The 19,630-nt window shown below is 42.3% G+C and overlaps 1 protein-coding gene across 2 annotated transcripts; it reads right to left on the bottom strand.

Moving 5' to 3' along the window:
- Nucleotides 1-669: 669 nt before the first annotated feature.
- On the bottom strand, nucleotides 670-19,222 carry LOC135547338 (four and a half LIM domains protein 2-like). 2 transcript variants are annotated; one of them, XM_064976255.1, is made up of 6 exons: nucleotides 19,085-19,222; nucleotides 8,106-8,290; nucleotides 7,810-7,984; nucleotides 6,807-6,976; nucleotides 6,261-6,447; nucleotides 670-1,736 (listed from the first exon to the last, which is right to left on the bottom strand). In XM_064976255.1, the coding sequence occupies exons 2-6, from the start codon at nucleotides 8,259-8,261 to the stop codon at nucleotides 1,585-1,587; spliced, it is 840 nt and encodes a 279-aa protein (XP_064832327.1). In that variant the 5' UTR covers nucleotides 8,262-8,290; nucleotides 19,085-19,222; the 3' UTR covers nucleotides 670-1,584. The 2 variants fall into 2 exon arrangements, with proteins under 2 accessions (XP_064832327.1, XP_064832329.1); XM_064976257.1 differs by lacking the exon at nucleotides 19,085-19,222 and adding an exon at nucleotides 9,101-9,445.
- Nucleotides 19,223-19,630: the final 408 nt, after the last annotated feature.

Genomic DNA, 19,630 nt, shown 5'->3' with positions numbered 1-19,630 from the left:
GGCAAGAGTGTGTATTGAAAGTGTCCATGTGTCACTGTCTGTCACCTCAAATTGTTCTCTTGACCTGCGTGCACCTATTTTTCTAAACTTTAATTAATAGGCTAGGTTGTAGCAACCTCATGATGGGTATAGGGAAAATTTGAGTATCGTGGTAGCCTCACCCTATTGCTGTTACATTGAACTGGGTGAATGGAATATGTACAGCAATCATCCAATATGTTTTAATAGAAATAAGGCCATGCTCATGAAACAAATGTATCCTCCTCCCTCATCTTAAGCATAGCTGCTCCTGAGTGGCACAGTGGTCTAAGGGAACGTATCTCAGTGCAGAGGTGTCACTACAAACCCTGGTTTGATCCCCGGCTGTATCACAACTGGCCATGATTGGGTGTCCCATAGAGCGGCGCACATTTGTCCCAGCGTTGCCCAGGTTAGAGGAGGGTTTGGTTGGGGTAGGCTGTCATTGTAAAATAAGAATCTGTTCTTTATTGACTTGCCTTGTTAAATAAACCGCACTGACCGCCACTGATATCTAACCCTGATATCTAACCCTTTATTTAACAAGGCAAGCAGTTTGGGGCAACTTCTACCAACTCCTTTAGAAAAGGATGACATTGTTGTTAACTTCTTGTCCTTTCCTTACAGTAATACAAGATGAACAGCAATGGGTATTTTTGTAGTTCTTTATTTGGATTTCAAATACAGACTTTTCATCGGTGCCCTTGGAAAATGATTTATATAGACAGTGCTGTGTCGGCTCTCACGTTTATAAGCACTTAGAGTCAGTGTTACCAGGCATTTCCACCAGCCTTAAATGTATACTTGCTATTTATTGGGCATGATAAATCGAGCTTATCAAACTGTCAATATTTACACGTCTGTTATTAACATTTAGTATTTTTCTTTAGTTGTAGCTTTTATTTTTTATTCCCATCTGAATAACATTACAAACTTTGCACCAGTGTAAAAGCCCGGTAAAACCTGTTCCTTTGTGTTAGTTTACATTTTCTTTGGAGCTCATTTTCTTCGGAGCTCATTTACTTAGAAACTTGTTCTCCTTCATACACACCACAAAATAGCCTTTCAAAACGTAAAGTGATAGTCCACCCAAATGACAGAATTACATATTTGTTTCCATAGACTGCAGTAATTATGTAATTTGGGTGGACTTTCCTTTCAAAATACATAAACTCTGAATATGTGAATCTTAACAGCATATAATAGATTAGGACAAGCAGATATTCTTCCGCAATACCTCAAACTGATATTGGATATCAAGCCAGGGTTCACAGAAAGCAATATATGCTGGTGCACACCAACACATCTAAGACCAATGACACAAAAACCTATGTTTGTCAAATGTCTATTTTACAACTCAAATAGCATATTGGGTTAGTAGCCTGATAGTATATTGTGCTATTGTGAGATATATATATATATTTCCAGTTGTGCTCTGACGGGTTGTTGTTGGGACTCATTGCTACGGTTCCTGGCTGATTTTTTCAAATGTATTATTTTAAAACATTCCTCCTGGTTGTTTCATTGCTATCCATTCAGATTCGTCAGCCACTCGCTGCCTGCCAATCAGATGTCTTTGCCACACTCAGGGCACAGGATGTCGTCACGCTCGGTGAGGAAACCCCGGCCCACCAGGGAGACTGAGCACTTCCTACAGTTGAAGCAGTCATGGTGCCACTGGCGCTCTTCAAAGGAGATGTACTTACTGCCACCCAGACCTGAGAGAGACAGGGAGAGATCAAAACATATTGTCATCCAAAGGTGAGAGAGGTCTCTACATCCTAAATCATAAATGCATCCTTTATTGAAGCTGTCACAGATCAGAGTGGAGGAAACAGTAGGACAGATATACCTTACTTTCTCTTATCAAATTACATAGATCTGTGATTGGGGAGGGAGGAAAGGAGACCGTAAGGATTCAAACAAGGCACAGTGTGTAGCGTGATGTGAGTGAGTGAATAAGTGACTAACTGACTCATTAGAAGTTAGAACTGATGGAAGTGAGCATCTAAATTGACTGACTGACACTCTGTTAGATACACAGAGGGTGCGTTCTGGTACACACAATCTCATCGCAGGTCTGCACAGATGGTTGGATTGTGTTGTCATGTTAGTGTAGTTCCAGATACACTAAGCACTATTCCACACGTTGTAAACATGCCCGACAGGATGCTCTCAATTGTGCATCTGTAAAATTTTGTGGTTTCTTCAGCCTCTGTTGCACCTTCCTCACCACACTGCCTGTGTGGGTGAACCATTTCAGTTTGTCAGTGATGTGTACGCCAAGGAACTTCAAGATTTCCACTTTCTCCACTGCGGGCCCGTCGATGTGGATAGGGGGGTGCTCCCTCTGCTGTTTCCTGAAGACCACAATCATCTCCTTTGTTTTGTGAGAGGTTATTTTCCTGGCATCACACTCCCAGAGCCCTCACCTCCTCCCAGTAGGCTGTCTCATCATTGTTGGTAATCAAGCCTACTAGGGAAAGGTGGATACCTAGTCAGTTGTACAACTGAATGCATTCAACTGAAATGTGTCTTCCGCATTTAACCCAACCCCTCTGAATCAGAGAGGTGTGGGGGGCTGCCTTAAATTGACATCCACATATTCGGCACCCAGGGATCAGTGGGTTAACTGCCTTGCTCAGGGGCAGAATGACAGATTTTTACCTTGTCAGCTCGGGGATTCAATCCTGTAACCATTCAGTTACCAGCCCAATGCTCTAACTACTAGGCTACCTGCCGCCTGTTGTGTCATCCACAAACTTGATGATTGAGTTGGAAGCATGCATAGTCATGGGTGAACAGGGAGTACGCACCCTTGTGGGGCTGCTTACGTACCCTTTTGGGGGCCCAGTGCTGAGGATCAGCGAAGTAGGGGTGTTGTTTCCTAACTTCACCACCTGGGGGCGGCCCGTCAGGAAGTCCAGGACCCAGTTGCACAGAACGGGGTTGAGACCCAGGGCCTCAAGTTTAGTGGTGAGCTTGGATGGTACTATTGTGTTGACTGCTGAGCTATAGTCAATGAACAGCATTCTTACATAGGTATTCCTCTTGTTCAGATGGGATAGGGCTTTTACAAAACCATTTATCCTTCTAGTTATCAATAGCTAAAGAAACAAAGATTAGAACCATCTGAAGATATTGTTCAATAGAAATGGAAAAATTGGTCAAACATTAATTAAAATGTATTTCATTGTGTTTATTTTAAATTTATATATATATGCAATGTCAATTGCATTGTCTGTGGATCTATTAAGTAGAGGTTGACCGATTAATCGGAATGGCTGATTAATTAGGGCCGATTTCAAGTTTTCATAATAATCGGTAATCTGCATTTTTGGACACCGATTGTGGATATTTTTTTATTTGAAATTTGTACCTTTATTTAACTAGGCAAGTCAGTTAAGAACACATTCTTATTTTCAATGACGGCCTAGGAACGGTGGGTTAACTGCCTTGTTCAGGGGCAGAACTACAGATCTTTACCTTGTCAGCTCGGGGATTCGATCTTGCTCTGTATGGATAAAGATGCTTCGAGGGTGGCTGTTTTAGATGTGTTCCTGGTTCGAGCCCAGGTAGGGGGGAGGAGAGGGACAGAAGCTATACTGTTACACTGGCAATACTAAAATGCCTATAAGAACATCCAATAGTCAGAGGTATATGAAATACAAATGGTATAGAGATGAATAGTCCTATAATTCCTATAATAACTACAACCTAAAACTTCTTACCTGGGAATATTGAAGACTCACGTTAAAAGGAACCACCAGCTTTCATGTGTTCTCATGTTCTGAGCAAGGAACTTAAACGTTAGCCTTTTTACATGGCACATATTGCACTTTTACTTTCTTCTCCAACACTTTGTTTTTGCATTATTTTAACCAAATTGAACATGTTTCATTATTTATTTGAGTCTAAATTGATTTTATTGATGTATTATAGTAAGTTAAAATAAAAGTGTTCATTCAGTATTGTTGTAATTGTCATTATTACAAATAAATAAATAAAATTGGCCGGTTAATCGGTATCGGTGTTGAAAAGAAATCATAATCGGTCGACCTCTACTACTAAGGCGGTAAGCAAATTGAAGTGGGTCTATATTAGGGCTGCCCAACCCTCTTCCTGGAGATCTACCGTCCTGTGGGTTTTCAGTCCAACCCTAATTTAACACACCTGATTATACTAATTAGTTGCTCAACAAGACCTTAACTGGCTGAATCAGATACACTAAATTAGGGTTGGACTGAAAACCTAAAGGACAGTAGATCTCCAGGAAGGGGTTGGGCAGCCCTGGTCTAGGGTGTCAGGTAAGGTAGAGTTGATATGATCCTTGACCAGTCTCTCAAAGCGCTTCATGATAGCAGAACTGAGTGCTCTGGGACGATAGTCATTTAGTTCAGTTACTTTTTCTTTCTTGGGTGCAGGAACAATGGTGGCCATCCGGAAGCATGTGGTGTCAGCAGACTGGGATAGGTAGAGATTGAATATGTCTGTAAACACACCAGCCAGCTGGTCTGCGCATGCTCTGAGGACGCAGCTAGGGATGCCGTCTGGGCCGGCAGCCTTGCAAGGGTTAACACGCTTAAATGTCTTACTCACGTTGGCTACGGAGAAGGAGAGCCCGCAGTCCTCGGTAGCGGGCCGCATTGTTGGCACTGTGTTATCCTCAAAGAGGGCGAAGCAGTTGTTTAGCTTGTCCGGAAGCAAGACGTCAGTGTTTGCAACGTGGCTGGTTTTCCTTTTGTAATCCGCGATTATCTGTAGACCCTGCCACACGCGTCTTGTTTCTGAGCCGTGGTATTGCGACTTCACTTTGTCTCTATACTGACGTTTTGCCTGTTTTGATTGCTTGTGGAGGGAATAACTACACCGTTTGTATTCTGTCATAAATCCCAGTCACCTTGCCATGGTTAAATGCGGTGGTTTCCACTTTCAGTTTTGCACAAATGCTTCCATCTTTCCATTGTTTCTGGTTAATGGTTTTAATAGTCACAGTGGGTACATCTCCTATACACTTCCTGATAGACAAATATACTGATACGGTGACTAAGTTTATGTTATTCTCTGAAGCTACATGGAACATATCCCAGTTTGCGTGAACAAAACAATCTTGAAGTGTGGATTCCGATTGGTCAGACCAGCGTTGAATAGTCCTTAGCACGGGTACTTCTTGTTTGAGTTTCTGCCTATAGGAAGGGAGGAGAAAAGTGGAGTCGTGATCAGATTTGTCAAAGGGACGGCGGGGGAGGGCCTTGTAGGCATCCGGACGTTGGATGTGGCCGTGTTTTAGCAGTGGTCGAGTACCTCAGGCATTGTGTTGGTCGAACTTCGGTAGCGTTTTCCTCAAATTTGCTTCGTTAAAATCCACAGCTACAATAAATGCAGCCTCAGGATATGTGGTTTCCAGTTTGCATAAAATCCAGTGAAGTTCTTTGAGGGCTGTCGGCTTGAGGTGGTATATACACAGCTGTGACAATAACCAAAGATAATTATTTTGGGAGGTAATACGGTCAGCATTTGTTTGTGAGGTATTTTAGTTTGGGTGAACAAAAGGACTTCCTGTAAAAGTTCCTGTATGTTATCACAATCACATCATGAGTAGTTAATCATGAAACATACAACCCCACCCTTCTTCTTCCCTGAGAGATTTATTCCTGTCTGTGCGATGATCTGAGAACCCAACTGGCTGTACGGACTCAGACAGTATATCCAGAGAGAGACATGTTTCTGTGAAACAGAGTATGTTACAATCCCTGATGTCTCTCTGGAAGGAAATCCTTGCTCTCAGCTCATCGACTTTATTATCCAGAGACTGAACATTAGCGAGTAATATATCCGGAAGCGGTAGGTGGTGTGTGCTCCAGCTGAGTCGGACTGGAGGTCCACTCCGAGTACCTCTTCTCCGCTTGCGACGTTTTGGGTCAGCCGCTGGAATCAGTTCAATTTGCCTGGGTGGTACGAACCAAGGTTACGATTCTGGAAAGTCGTATTCCTGATCGTAATGCTGGTGAGTTACCGTCACTCTGATATCCAAAAGTTCTTCCCGGCTGTAAGTAATAACACAAAAAAACGTTCTGGCCTAATAATGTAAGAAATAAAAAACAAAATACTGCAAAGTTGACTAGGGGCTAGTTGCTCAGCGGCCCTCACTATCGGTGCCATTTTCTGGCCTCTGATAATCTGTGCATGACCTGTGCAGAAAACATGTATCTGTAACACACCCACATAGATAGATAGTTTACCGCTGATTGGGGTGGTGCAGGAGGCACACTTCTTAGCGTACAGGTTGCAGAAACAGTTGAGGCAGTACGCAAAGTCGTCACGGGAGGTGAACCGCTGGCCTGACAGCTGCTGCTTGCAGCCAGTGCACAGGAAGCAGTCCTTATGCCAGGGTTGGTCGCGATAGGTCACCCCGCCAGTAGTGATTGGCTATTTAATGGGGAGAGAAAGGGTTAGGCATACAGGCACACATTTGACCATGCACACACATACGTGGCACACAAGTACGCACATACACATGTGCACACGCACACACCAAGTACTGCCATCCAGATACCAGATCTTTGTGGTTACAGCAATCCATTTAGTAAATTGCCACTTGTATAGATACTGATAGCATTTATATACATATCAAGTGCTACTCGATGTTCCTATAGTCTTGTCTGCCAGACACAGCCAGACTTTCAGCCGATATCCAACATTTTCTATGTTGTATACATCAATTTAGAGGTCCGAAAAACTTTTGAAAAAACACTACAGTATTTACACTGTCATGACCTTTGACCTACTTTCTTGCAATGCACACACTGCATGGCAAACTGTTTCTCGTAGCAGGGCACACAGAAGTTTTGGTTCTCCTTGGGGATGAAGCTCTTGGTGCCGATGGGCTGCTGGCAACGCTGGCAGGTGAAGCAGGTCTCATGCCAGCTGTTACCCTTATGCTCCATCTTCCTGGAGCCTGCATGAAGGAGATGAAGCAAGAGAGGGGAGGGATGGATAGAGGGAGGGAAGGAAAGAGGGAGGGAGCAGGGGGAGGGGGAGTGAATAAGAGAGGGATGGAGAGACAGAGGTAGATTAATAAAGGGAAATTAGGAAAGGAGAAATGATGGAGAGTGAGAAAAAGGTCACACACACACTACTCAGTCATTGGGTTACACACACATTCCCTCACTCTCTAAATACTGCGTGGTGGTCTTTGTATTGAAACAGAGTGGGGACAGAGAGGAGGTCTGGAAGTCATTTCGATCTACGTTCAGTGTTCTGGCTGCACTCCAGACCTCAGAATATAGTTACACTGACTGTTGGGGGAAAGCACCGCTTTCTTTGTTATTTAATTTCATCTTTATTTAACTAGGCAAGGGCTTATGTGAATGAGGACATTCAAAGACATGTAGATTAGTTAGAATCATCCAAAAACGTTTGAGTTTAGTCCTGGCTATTCGCATACTACAACAGTGATTAATGTGTGTGCGTGTAATAACGATAAAAATGATATTACTAATATGGACCCTGGTTCAAACAAATCAACACATTTCATGGCTGCTCTGATAAAGATGATTTCATTTTGAATATCCATTTATGGAGCATTATAACATTAAATCGATTATTTTGTCATAAGGGGCTGTGAGTGTTGGTATTTTGACAGATCCAAATTGTTGAAGGTTTGTGTCATCTGTGATAGTGCAAGTGTAGTCTGTGTACACGCCTGTTTGTGTGTGCCTGCCCACATGTATGCATCAGATTTTGTGTGGGTTTAGTATAGATTAGATGGATCTAGGTGAAGGTTCTCACCAGGCATGATGGTCTTCTTGCACTCGTGGCACTTGGAGGAGTATTCATTGGAGTAGCACTCAGTGCAGAGTAGCTGGTCATCCTTGGTGGAGAAGGGCTTGTCCACCAGAGAGCGTTTACACTGGAAGCACTGGAAACACTCCTCATGCCAGTGGCGGTCCTTGTAGGACAGGTCCTACGGAGACAACAGAGGGACAATCCAAATCTGAACATCAGATGACACTCTTTGACAATGTTCTTGGATGGAGGCTAAACAATGAGACAGTGTTAGTGGTTTGTGTGTGTGTGTATTATACCCTGGTGTTGCAGCCGATGGGTTTCTTGCAGTCCTCACAGGTATTGGAGTACAGGCTCTCATAGCATTTGACACAGTATGGGTTCTCCTCTCTCAGGACGTACTTCTTACCAAACAGGGATTCCTTACAGTAGTGGCAATCATAGCGCTCCGTCATCTTGGCACCGGGAATCCCACCCCGCTAACCTGAGGGGAGGGGAAGGGGGGAGAGTGGGAATGACAATTGTCTTACTGTATAAAAAGGGTTTCTTCAAGTTATGGTCAAGAACCCGGATGCATGACCTGCATACATACCGTACATTTGTAAATAGCCTAGGTTTTTAAGAGTTCAGCTAGATAAACAGAATCCACCTTGGAGGAACCAAGTCTGTCTGTTTGCCTTGTCTGTGTGCCAGTGTTTATACAGAGATATCCGCTCCCTGACACTGAGTAGTAGCAGAGAGCATACATCATAATCAGTCTGTTATAGGTAATGAGAACTGGATCTAAATTGACTTGCCTGTTACTGCAATGAATAGAATATCCATAAGTGCATATCACATTTAAGCAGAGTGGAGGGAGCACAAGCACAACAACAAGTACAATGGAGATCTCTGATAAGACATTAAGGACATCTCAATAGACATCTGCCTGTCATCTTTTGAGACAGTGTTATATTGCCGACAGTTGTAGTATCAAGTTCTACTTCTGTGTACAGTATGACTCTCTCTAGGGTTTAGTCTCTGTGTGTCTATCAGCATCCAGTCTTGTCTGTTGACGTGACAGCCACCTGGTTACAGATGAGAGGGATATTAATAGCTCTATCAGGAATGCTTAGAGAGGGACAGGGGACTTTTGCTCCTGCGCATACCAACACTCACTATATCACCCTGCAGTTAGCAATCCATAACCACACCTCCAGCTGTCAGTATCACGCACCAGACCTCTACACAGATCAGCATCCCGCAGTGTGTATGTGTGTGTGTATGACGGCACACCAGAATAATGGCTACTCACGCTCTGCAGCTGTTAGCAGTTCAGCCCCTGATAAGACTCCTGGTTATGCCTCTCTGTGCCTGGCCTGTCTCGCTTTGCTGACCAGTGGTTTGTGTCCGGCTGCCTCTCGTGGAAGTCCCTAGTGTCCCAAGCACACGACACTGCACACCCCTCTCCTCTACACTTCTCACCTCTTTCCCTCTCTCTTACTCTCGGAGTTCCGACCCACTCCCCTCTGCCCACTGATTCCACAGTCATCATTTGACCATATAAGGAGGCAAAAGAAAAGCTGGAAAACTAGAGAATGTCCCCCCTCACTCTCTTAAATTCCTTCTCTCTTCCCATCTTATTCTCTTTAGCTTTTTCAACAACAAAACTCCTTCATCCAGCTGCCCTCATCTCTCTCTCTCCCCCTTGCTCCTTCCCCCTCTCCCTGCCCCACCCCCACTCTCTGTCTTTCTCTCCATTTGCTTTCCATTGCTTTTCCAACCCAATGGGTTGTTTGCATTTCCTCATTCGGTCCCCCTTTCTCTGGACTAAACCCCCTGTAATATCGTGGTATGTTCCTGATGTCATTGCATTATGTATGGTCTTTGTGCATAAGGACCTCAGATATACCACCGCTTACTCAAGAGTAGGGGGGACAAGAGTGCTTAGTAAAAGGGCTAGAGAAAGGTCTTGGTGTACTGTCGAAAAAGGAATTCAGAGGAATTCTCTGTCTTTCAGTTGAAAGAGGAATGAATATATTTACTATCCCATCTACCAGTAATATTTACTCTCCCTCTCTAACCCCTCTTCAAAGTCTCTCCATCGCTCTAACTTACCTAGCTTAAATCAGGATTCATCTTGTTCCCAAAATTTAAAAAAATGAACTCTACCCTAATCAAATTTTCAGCTATTTTATTTTATGTGTTCTCTTTGATGTCATCCGTCCCAGCAACACTAAAGACAGACTAATACATCTGGAGACTCAAAGGCACCAAGGGGCACCTATCAAATCTTTTGATAACATTGTTTCCCAGCTAACAGTTCTAGGGAGAGAGAACTATTTGTAATGTTACCCATAATATTCCCCAGATGTTTGTGTCCAGTTTTGGCGTTAGTTGGGATAACATTCCCTAAATGTAAAACAGAATTTACCCAGAACATGGTTGTCATGTTCTCAGAATATCCAATATTTAATGTTCTAGACATGTTTCATTGGAACATTCATCCAAAATTGGACGCACACACAGACAGTGCTTTTAACATAGTGTTTTCAGCTTACAATATTACACACTTTTACATAAATGATTACACTGTGCGTGTTCATTTATACAGTAATTATGATTCAGCGTGTAAACGCCAAGACATTTTTTACTCAAATACTTCTAGTAAGTTGAACTCAGAGTAAATGAAAACTCATTATTACTTAACTGTATGTGGTACTGACTCCAAACTAAATGAGAAGTCACATCAACTCACTTTTTTAAGTTATGATCAATTATATTTTTACCCAGCATGCACTACTGCAGGTTGCGTTTTTGGAATTGTTTTTAATATCCGTTTTTGCATGTACATTAAGCGATATTGATAATCTTATGCTACACAAAGATAAATAACACATTTTTATAAACAAATCCAATCATTTAGTTTGGTTTTTGCACCCATTACTGCAATGGTTGTTCCAGTTTAGATGTCTTAGCTAGTCTCCTCACACTGTTCTTAACCCTGGCAGTCATTCTGAACGCAGGTTCGGGAGAATAAAAACAGTGCAACTGTTGGATATCCTAACTCTGGCTAGATTATATTAGGAATTACACATCCATTTGCAAGACAGCATAATGGGACCTGCAGGTAGGATTGTTAAAATGTTGGTACATTTTCCAGGTTTTCCAGAAACCCAAGTTGGATTTTATTTGACCGAAGTTACTGGAATATTGCAACCCTACTTGCAGGCCTAATGTGGCTTGTGAACCAAGTCCTTATGAGATATCTAATGTATTGTCATACAGTAAATATAATTATAATATTCCCCTAGGAACTCACTTGGTGAAAATTAATGAATTCAAACAACCATGTCTCTGTCACTAACAAATAGTCATGAGTGGTAACTCTACAATTCACTCAAATGCAAAGCACACTGGGAAATAATACTGGAGGCATCAAGCTGATATAATTCAAACCTGGACCCTCTACATGGTCACAGTGACTCTCAGTTTGAGTAATGACTGCAAAAATCAAAGTGACTGTACTCAGATATTAAGTGCAATGGATTTCCTCAAGTTGAGTAATGAGAGCACATTGGGGTTTACAGTGTAGGATTTGAACTCAACCTCTAGGTTAAATGCATTCTGATCTTCCTGCTACTCCACCATGTCTGTGTCATTTATCCGTTAATCAGACCATGGTTTCAATTTCTCTCCTCAGACTGTACATTTGACAGTCGGATGATTTCTAGGGGGCTGTACAACCGAAGTTCACAATTGTTGTGCTTGCCAGTTAGCTAGCAGTTCTCAGATGTTGGTAGACAATGCCTAGCTGTTTCTTAATGCCGATAAAACTGATGGCCATAATTTATTTAATATAACAAATAAAACAATTTATGGTAACCTTGTAAACAATTTAGACCTGGCCTTGATTTGCTGAAATGTGTGTTGCCATGTACTTCAGCAATTGAAGGGCTTTCTTTATAATGAAGGGCTTTCTTTATAACAGAGCTGAGAACATGGCACCCACGTTCTGTGTATGTTTGGTGGGACCGAAGAAACGAATTGGGACAGATTAAGCTAGGTTCAGGACTGTTTCTGCTCCCATGGTGCATCAGTCAGAATGCAAGGAGGAGATGGTACAATTATCACATTTATTTAACACATTGCAAAGACAAAGGCGGGGGGGGAGATGCTTCCAGATTCTGTTGTCTTATAAGGCTGGTAGGTAGGGTTAGGAAGGATGTGTTAGGAGGTGTGGCTTGTAAGGTCTTGAGATAGATTGGCTAACAAGGATGTGGTGTTCTGGAATGGAGATACAAAAGGGAAACATTAGGAACACAACATCAAAAGGGGCATGAATCATAAAGTAGCACCAATTGAATATGAGCTTAACATGAACTATAAATTGAGGAGACTGACAGTTATAAACAAAGAAGCCATAGCATTTAGCGCCATTAGCAAACCGAAGGCATGTATAAACAAAGGATATAACCAGTGCTTGATTTGTGCAGGAGCTCACCGGAGCTAAGTACCAGCACTTTTCCTCTTATAGAATATTAGCTCAAAGGTATTGTGGAGCTCCTGCACCTAAATATAAACAGTACCGGCACCCAAAATGAGTACAGGAACCTATTTCAGTCCAAGTCAAGCATGGGATATAACAAAAAGGTAACAAATATATCATTTAGGACTTACATTCGCCAAACAGTAAAATAACAAAGGGCACTTACTTCATATCACACCCAATGGCAGGAAGGCATCAAACACAAACTAAACTGGTAGGTAGGAAGGAGCATGCAGCTTATAAAGGGAGGTCACCTTGTCCTAGAGAGACATACACAGTATTCATCGGAATGGCCAATTAATTAGGGCCGATTTCAAGTTTTCATAACAATTGGAAATCTGTATTTTTGGACATCGATTTGGGAGAATTTATTTTTTAATTGTATTTTTAAATATATTACGCCTTGATTTAACTAGGCAAGTCAGTTAAGAACACGTTGTTATTTTCAATGACTGCTTAGGAACGGTGGGTTAAAACTTCTTAAAAGCAAGGGGGCAGAATTTTCACTTTTGGATAAATAGTGTGCCCAATTTCAACTTCTTGCTACTCATGCCAGGAATATAGGATATACATATTGTTCATAGATTTGGATAGCAAACACTCTGAAGTTTCTAAACCTGTTTGAATCATGTCTGTGAGTATAACAGAACTTATGTAGCAGGCAAAACCCCGAGGACTAACTGTTCAGAATTGTTTTCCCCCCCTCTGTTCCCTCTATTGTCTTTGCCATGGGATATAGGAACCTATTTTCAGTTCCTACCGCTTCCACTGGATGTCACCAGTCTTTGGAATTTGGTTGAGGTTATTCCTTTGTGTAATGAAAAAGTAGGCCAACTTGGAACTGGGGACACTTTTGTGAGTTGTGCAAGACGTGAAAAGTGGAGCTGGTTTGTTTTCATTTCTGTATTGAACACAGATTGCCCAGTCTACAATTTGATCGATTATTAACGTTTAAACATACCTAAAGTTGTATTACAAAAGTAGTTTGAAATATTTTGGCAAAGTTTATAGGCAACTTTTGAAATATTTTGTAGTGATGTTGCGTTTTTGTAAGCCGTTTTTTTTCTGGATCAAACGCGCTTTATAAGTGGACATTTTGGATATATATGGATAGAATTAATCGAACAAAAGGACCAATTGTGATGTTTATGGGACATATTGGAGTGCCAACAAAAGAAGCTCGTCAAAGGTAATGCATGTTTTATATTTTATTTCAGCGTTTTGTGTAGCGCCTGCAGTGTTGTAATATGCTAGCTCCTTTGTTCACTGCTAGTGTAGACGGTGCAGGCTATCAGATAATAGCTTCTTATGCTTTCGCAGAAAAGCATTTTTAAAATCTGACATGTTGGCTGGATTCACAACGAGTGTAGCTTTAATTGAGTATCTTACATGTGGGATACAATGAAAGTTTGAATTTTATAGCATTTTATTTGAATCTGGTGCTCTGCATTTCCCCTGGCAATTGGCCAGTTGAGACATTTGCGTCCCGCCTATCCTTACTGCCTTGTTCAGGGCAGAACAACAAATATTTACCTTGTCAGCTCCGGGATTCAATCTTGCAACCTTCCGGTTAACTAGTCCAACGCTCTAACCACCTGCCTCTCATTGCACTCCACAAGGAGCCTACCTGTTACGCGAATACAGTAAGAAGCCAAGGTAAGTTGCTAGCTAGCATTAAACTTATCTTATAAAAAACAAATCAATCAATCAATCATGATCTCTAGTTATAACTACACATGGTTGATGATATTACTAGTTTATCTAGCGTGTCCTGCATTGCATATAATCGAAGCGGTGAGCATTCGCTGTCGTTGCTCCAACGTGTACCTAACCATAAACATCAATGCCTTTCTTAAAATCAATACACAGAGGTATATATTTTTAAACCTGCATATTTAGCTAAAATAAATCCAGGTTAGCAGGCAACATTAACCAGGTGAAATTGTGTCTCTTCTCTTGCGTTCATTGCACACAGAGTCAGGGTATATGTGATAATAATAAATGTTTTGTTTTCGAAATGATAGTTTCCGGATTCGACCATATTAATGACCAAAGGCTCGTATTTCTGTGTGTTATTATGTTATAATAAAGTATATTATTTGATAGAGCAGTCTAACTGAGCGATGGTAGGCAGCAGCAGGCTCGTAAGCATTCATTCAAACAGCACTTTCATGCGTTTTGCCAGCAGCTCTTTACTGTGCCTCAAGCATTGCGCTGTTATTGACTTCAAGCCTATCAACTCCCGAGATTAGGCTGGTGGAACCGATGTGAAATGGTTAGCTAGTTAGCGGGGTGCGCGCTAATAGAGTTTCAAACGTCACTCGCTCTGAGACTTGGAGTAGTTGTTTTAGACACTAACAGCTTACAGACGGTAGGCAATTAAGGTCACAGTTATGAAAACTTAGGACACTAAAGATGCCTTTCTACTGACTCTGAAAAACATCAAAAGAAAGATGCACGGGGTCCCTGCTCATCTGCGTGAACGTGCCTTAGGCATGCTGCAAGGAGGCATGAGGACTGCAGATGTGTCCAGGACAATAAATTGCTAATTGCAATGTCCGTACTGTGAGGTGCCTTAGACAGCACTACAGGGAGACAGGATGGACAGCTGATCGTCCTCGCAGTGGCAGACCACGTGTAACAACAACTGCACAGGATCGGTACCTCCGAACATCACACCTGCAGAACAGGTACAGGATGGCAACAACAACTGCCCAAGCTGCACCAGGAACGCACAATTCCTCCATCAGTGCTCAGACTTTCCGCAATAGGCTGGACTGAGGGCTTGTAGGACTGTTGTAAAGCAGGTCCTCACCTGCTCATTAATTGTTTATGGTTCATTGAACAAGCATGGGAAACAGTGTTATAACCCTTTATAATGAAGATCTGTGAAGTTATTTGGATTTTTATGAATTATCTTTGAAAGACAGGGTCCTGAAAAAGGGACGTTTCTTTTTTTGCTGAGTTTATGTACATATCACCTCGTACCCATGCATATGGACTCGGTACTTGTACCCCTTGTATATAGCCATGTTATTGTTACTCATTGTGTATAGATTTTTACTTTCGTACCATTTCTCTATTTTCTCTCTCTCTACATTGTTGGGAAGGGCCCGTAAGAAAGCATTTCACTGTTAGTCTACACAGGTTGTTTACAAAGCATGTGACAAGTAACATTTGATATGATGACAACATCAGTCAGCCATTGCAAGTGTACCCATGAGTTGACCAGTCAACTTAGAGGTCCCAACTCTGTTCTATTCATTTTGATTGACTATCCTCATGTCTGCTCCTCCAACCCCCCCCCCCCCCCTCCCCAGACTGAGGAATCAGGGGAGAAGGACCTTGGTCAGGGCAGTGACCAAGAACCCGATGGTCACTCTGACAGAGCTCCAGAGTTCCTATGTGGAGATGGATGAACCCTCAAGAAGGACAATCATCTCTGCAACACTCCACCAATCAGGTCTTTATGGCAGTGGCCAGACGGAAGCCACTCCTCAGTAAAAGGCACTTGACAGCCTGCTTGTAGTTTGCCAAAAGGCACCTAAAGACTTTCAGACCTTGAGAAACAAGATTCTCTGGTCTGATGAAACCAAGATTGAACTCCTTGCCCTGAATGCCAGGTGTCACGTCTGGAGGAAACCTGGCACCATCCCTACGGTGAAGCATGGTGGTGGCAGCATCATGCTGTGGGGATGTTTTTCAGCTGCAGGGACTGGGAGACTAGTCAGGATCAAGGGAAAGATGAACAGAGCAAAGTACAAAGAGATCCTTGATGAAAACCTGCTCCAGAGCTCTCAGGACCTCAGACTGGAGCAAAGGTTCACCTTCCAACAGGACAATGACCCTAAGCACACAGCCAAGACAATGCAGGAGTGGCTTTGGGACAAGTCTCTGAATGTCCTTGAGTGAACCAGCCAGAGCCTGGACAAGAACCTGATCTAACATCTCTGGAGAGACCTGAAAATAGCTGTGCAGCGACACCCCCCATCCAACCTGCCAGAACTTGAACCTAAAAACTGTATTGGGTACTGAAAAACAGCCAGACAAGTGTTATAAATGGTCCAGAATCCATCCCCTTACAAGATTGTCTTCTTTTGTTTTTCATCTACATAATTTAAAGGCCCAGTGCAGTCCAAAACTGGATGTCCTTGTTTTTTTTAAATATTTCCACTCCAATAGGTTGGAATAATACTGTAAAATTGTGAAAATTATGATAATGCCCTTTTTGTGTAAGAGCTGTTTGAAAAGACTGCCTGAACTTTTCAGCCTATTTTGTTGGGATGGAGTTTTGACCTGCTTGAAAAATTAGTTAATATTTTCTTTTTGTCTGTCTACCAAAAAAGCTACTTTTCCCTATTTGCTAAGAAGTTATTTTTTTTGACCATTTTAATTCAAAACAATCACATTAAGGTACTTCAATGTTACCCAGAAATGACTTGATATTGCAATAAAAATGGCTACATTGGACCTTTAACCTGTTGTCAGATTGACTTGAAATAAATTATATTTCTTTACTCAGCAAGAAAAAGATCCTACACCCCTCCCCTCTTCCTCAATTTGACAGGAACCACTGGAGTACCCACATCTGACCCCCCCCCAAAGGAATAGAGACATTTCAATTGCCATATTATGTCTATATACAGTGTTGTAATGATGTGCAAATAGTTAAAGTACAAGAAAAGAAAAGCATAAATATGGGTTGCATTTACAATGGTGTTTGTTCTTCACTGGTTGCCCTTTTCTTGTGACAGGTCACAAATCCTCCTGCTGTGATGGCGCATTGTGGTATTTCACCCAATAGACAAGGGAGTTTATCAAAATTTGATTTGTTTTCAAATTCTTTCTGGGTCTGTGTAATCTGAGGGAAATATGTGTCTCTAATATGGTCATGCATTTGGCAGGTTAGGAAGTGCAGCTCAGTTTCCACCTCATTTTGTGGGCAGTGTGCAAATACTGTAGCCTGTCTTCTCTTGAGAGCCAGGTCGGCCTACAGCGGCCTCTCTCAATAGCAAGGCTATGCTCACTGAGTCTGTACGTAGTCAAAGATTTCCTTAATGTTGAGTCAGTAACAGTGGACAGGTATTCTCTCTCTGTCAGTGAGGGGATCTATCACACTAGGCTTGAGCCACAATGATGGAAGTGGCCCACAGTGACATGCATCTCTAATGATAGCCAGTGCCCTCCCAGCAAACTGGAATGCTTTCAAGAGCCACGACAGAGAGGTTTAGACAGGTTCAAAATAGCTCAATGTCAAACTACTACAGACATGCACAGTCCGTCACACATACACATATAGTCTTCCAGATAAGTCGAGTGGCAGGGTTTGCACCTTTGGGACTATTTCATTGGCTCCATCACACCATGACTGCACTTAATACCTCCTAGCTTAAAGGGGTGGAACTTTGTTTCCATAGATGTACCCCCCCCTTTCCCACACCACTCCCCACTTCTTCTCTAACAATAGGGGGTAGATACTTGGCACAAAGGCATAGAGAATATAACCCATCTGCCCTGTCCATCAGCACTTTATCCAGACACACTGAAAACACCCCCACTTGTCCTCCAGCATTGGATGCAATGATGTATATAAACCCTGATTTGCAGATGATATGTATTTGCCAATGAGAGGCTTTGAAGCCACCGGTTGGTCATATTTAAGGGGCAGTCATCCATAGGAATCAATGGAATTCTACAGTAAGGACAAAATTAAATGTCTAAGTATTTTTCTGTTGTAGTGGAGATAGTAACATTAGTACTTATACTTTAAGGGAATATATATATTTAGATTATATTATATTTAGATAATTTAAAGTGTGCATTAAGCTGTCTGTAATAGAATAAATATAGAAAAATGTAGATAAATGCATTTCTATAGCTTCCAAAATATTTTTTACAACGGTGAGGTAGTACCAAGATGGGGGCATGGTGGCTTCAACACAGGGCCCCTGTCAGTCATCTAGTGTATATATAAATCATTGATTAGATATCACAACATAGCATAGACAGCCTTCCCCCAGCATACACACTGTCTATGTTTAAAGTTCAACACACACACACACTCTGACAGATGGATCTTGGATCTGCATTGTGACAATGTTAACCTGCTGAAAGGATCACCTTGAGCATTTAAAACAAAGTCCACCAAAACCCTAATAATTTTCTCTGAGGCACAGTGAATGTAGGGCAATAGAGTCAGGCTTTCTGAGGGCCCAAGAACAATTATTGGATCTCCTTTGATCATGTAATCTGTATCATGGGAAAATTAATGTTCCCTACCGAAGCTCATAGTGACAATTGGGTCTTAAAAATAGTAAATAAAGACAGCCAAGTCAACTACTGAAGACATACAATGTATTTACCTTTATCGATCAAGCCACCGTTGAGTTAATCAGTGGAGAAATTAGGTCACATGTCACGCTTAAATGCCAATATTCTGTCATTCTGTGCAAGGTGATAAAAGTCTGAAGAGCCATAAACAGAGAGAGAGATGTGGAGTTTTAGGAGGAGGGTGAGTGATATTGTTTGGGCTGAGTGGAGGGGGATAGTTTCCAGTGGTAGAGAAGAAGAGGTAATGGGATGGACGGAGACGGGCTTAGTTGAACAGTGGAAAGAAAGAGAACATTATTAAGTAGAGGTAAGAGAGAGAGAGAGAATGGATGTGGAAGAGGATGCCAGAGAGGGAGTGCTAGAGAAGTGGAAGAGGAGTGAAAAGGGATGGATGGATGAGTGGACAGTGCTGAGTCTTACCTTTCTGTCTGTGGAGGGTGTGTGCCTTTGAGGAGTCTGCTCAGACTGAGACGGGCGACGGAGGGCGAGCTGTAGTCACTCCTGATTGGATTACCCCACCAATAGACGACTAATTGGGGAGTGGGTGAGGAGAGGGGTAGGAGGGGACAGGGGTCTCTTTTCTTTTTCAATGGGCTATAAATACACACACACACTCACTTTCTCACTAATGCAGTCACTCAGCCACACCAACAGCCATGTGGCCTTGTAAGGCATTGCATTGATGTTCACTAACCACACACACACACACACACACACACACACACACACACACACACACACACACACACACACACACACACACACACACACACACACACACACACACACACACACACACACGATCAACTGCTCAGGATATTCAGTGTCTATTGCAGTGCTCTCCAACCCTTTTCCTAGAGAACTACCCTCCTGTAGGGTTTCTCTCCAACCCCAGGTGTAACTAACCTGATTCAGCTTATCAACTAGCTAATTATTAGAATCAGGTGTGATAGTTTAGGGTTGGGA

This window comes from Oncorhynchus masou, chromosome 10 (assembly GCF_036934945.1).
Source record: "Oncorhynchus masou masou isolate Uvic2021 chromosome 10, UVic_Omas_1.1, whole genome shotgun sequence".
NCBI lineage: Eukaryota > Metazoa > Chordata > Actinopteri > Salmoniformes > Salmonidae > Oncorhynchus > Oncorhynchus masou.
The sequence above is the reverse complement of the archived record's forward strand: the minus strand, read 5'-3'. Positions and strand labels throughout refer to the sequence as shown.

Coding starts and splice junctions, on each gene's coding strand:
- LOC135547338 (XM_064976255.1), bottom strand. CDS start 8,261: ATGACGGAGCGCTATGATTGCCACTACTGTAAGGAATCCCTGTTTGGT. Junction 7,985..8,105: donor CCATCGGCTGCAACACCAGG/GTATAATACACA, acceptor TTGTCTCCGTAG/GACCTGTCCTACAAGGACCG. Junction 6,977..7,809: donor CAAGAAGACCATCATGCCTG/GTGAGAACCTTC, acceptor TCCTTCATGCAG/GCTCCAGGAAGATGGAGCAT.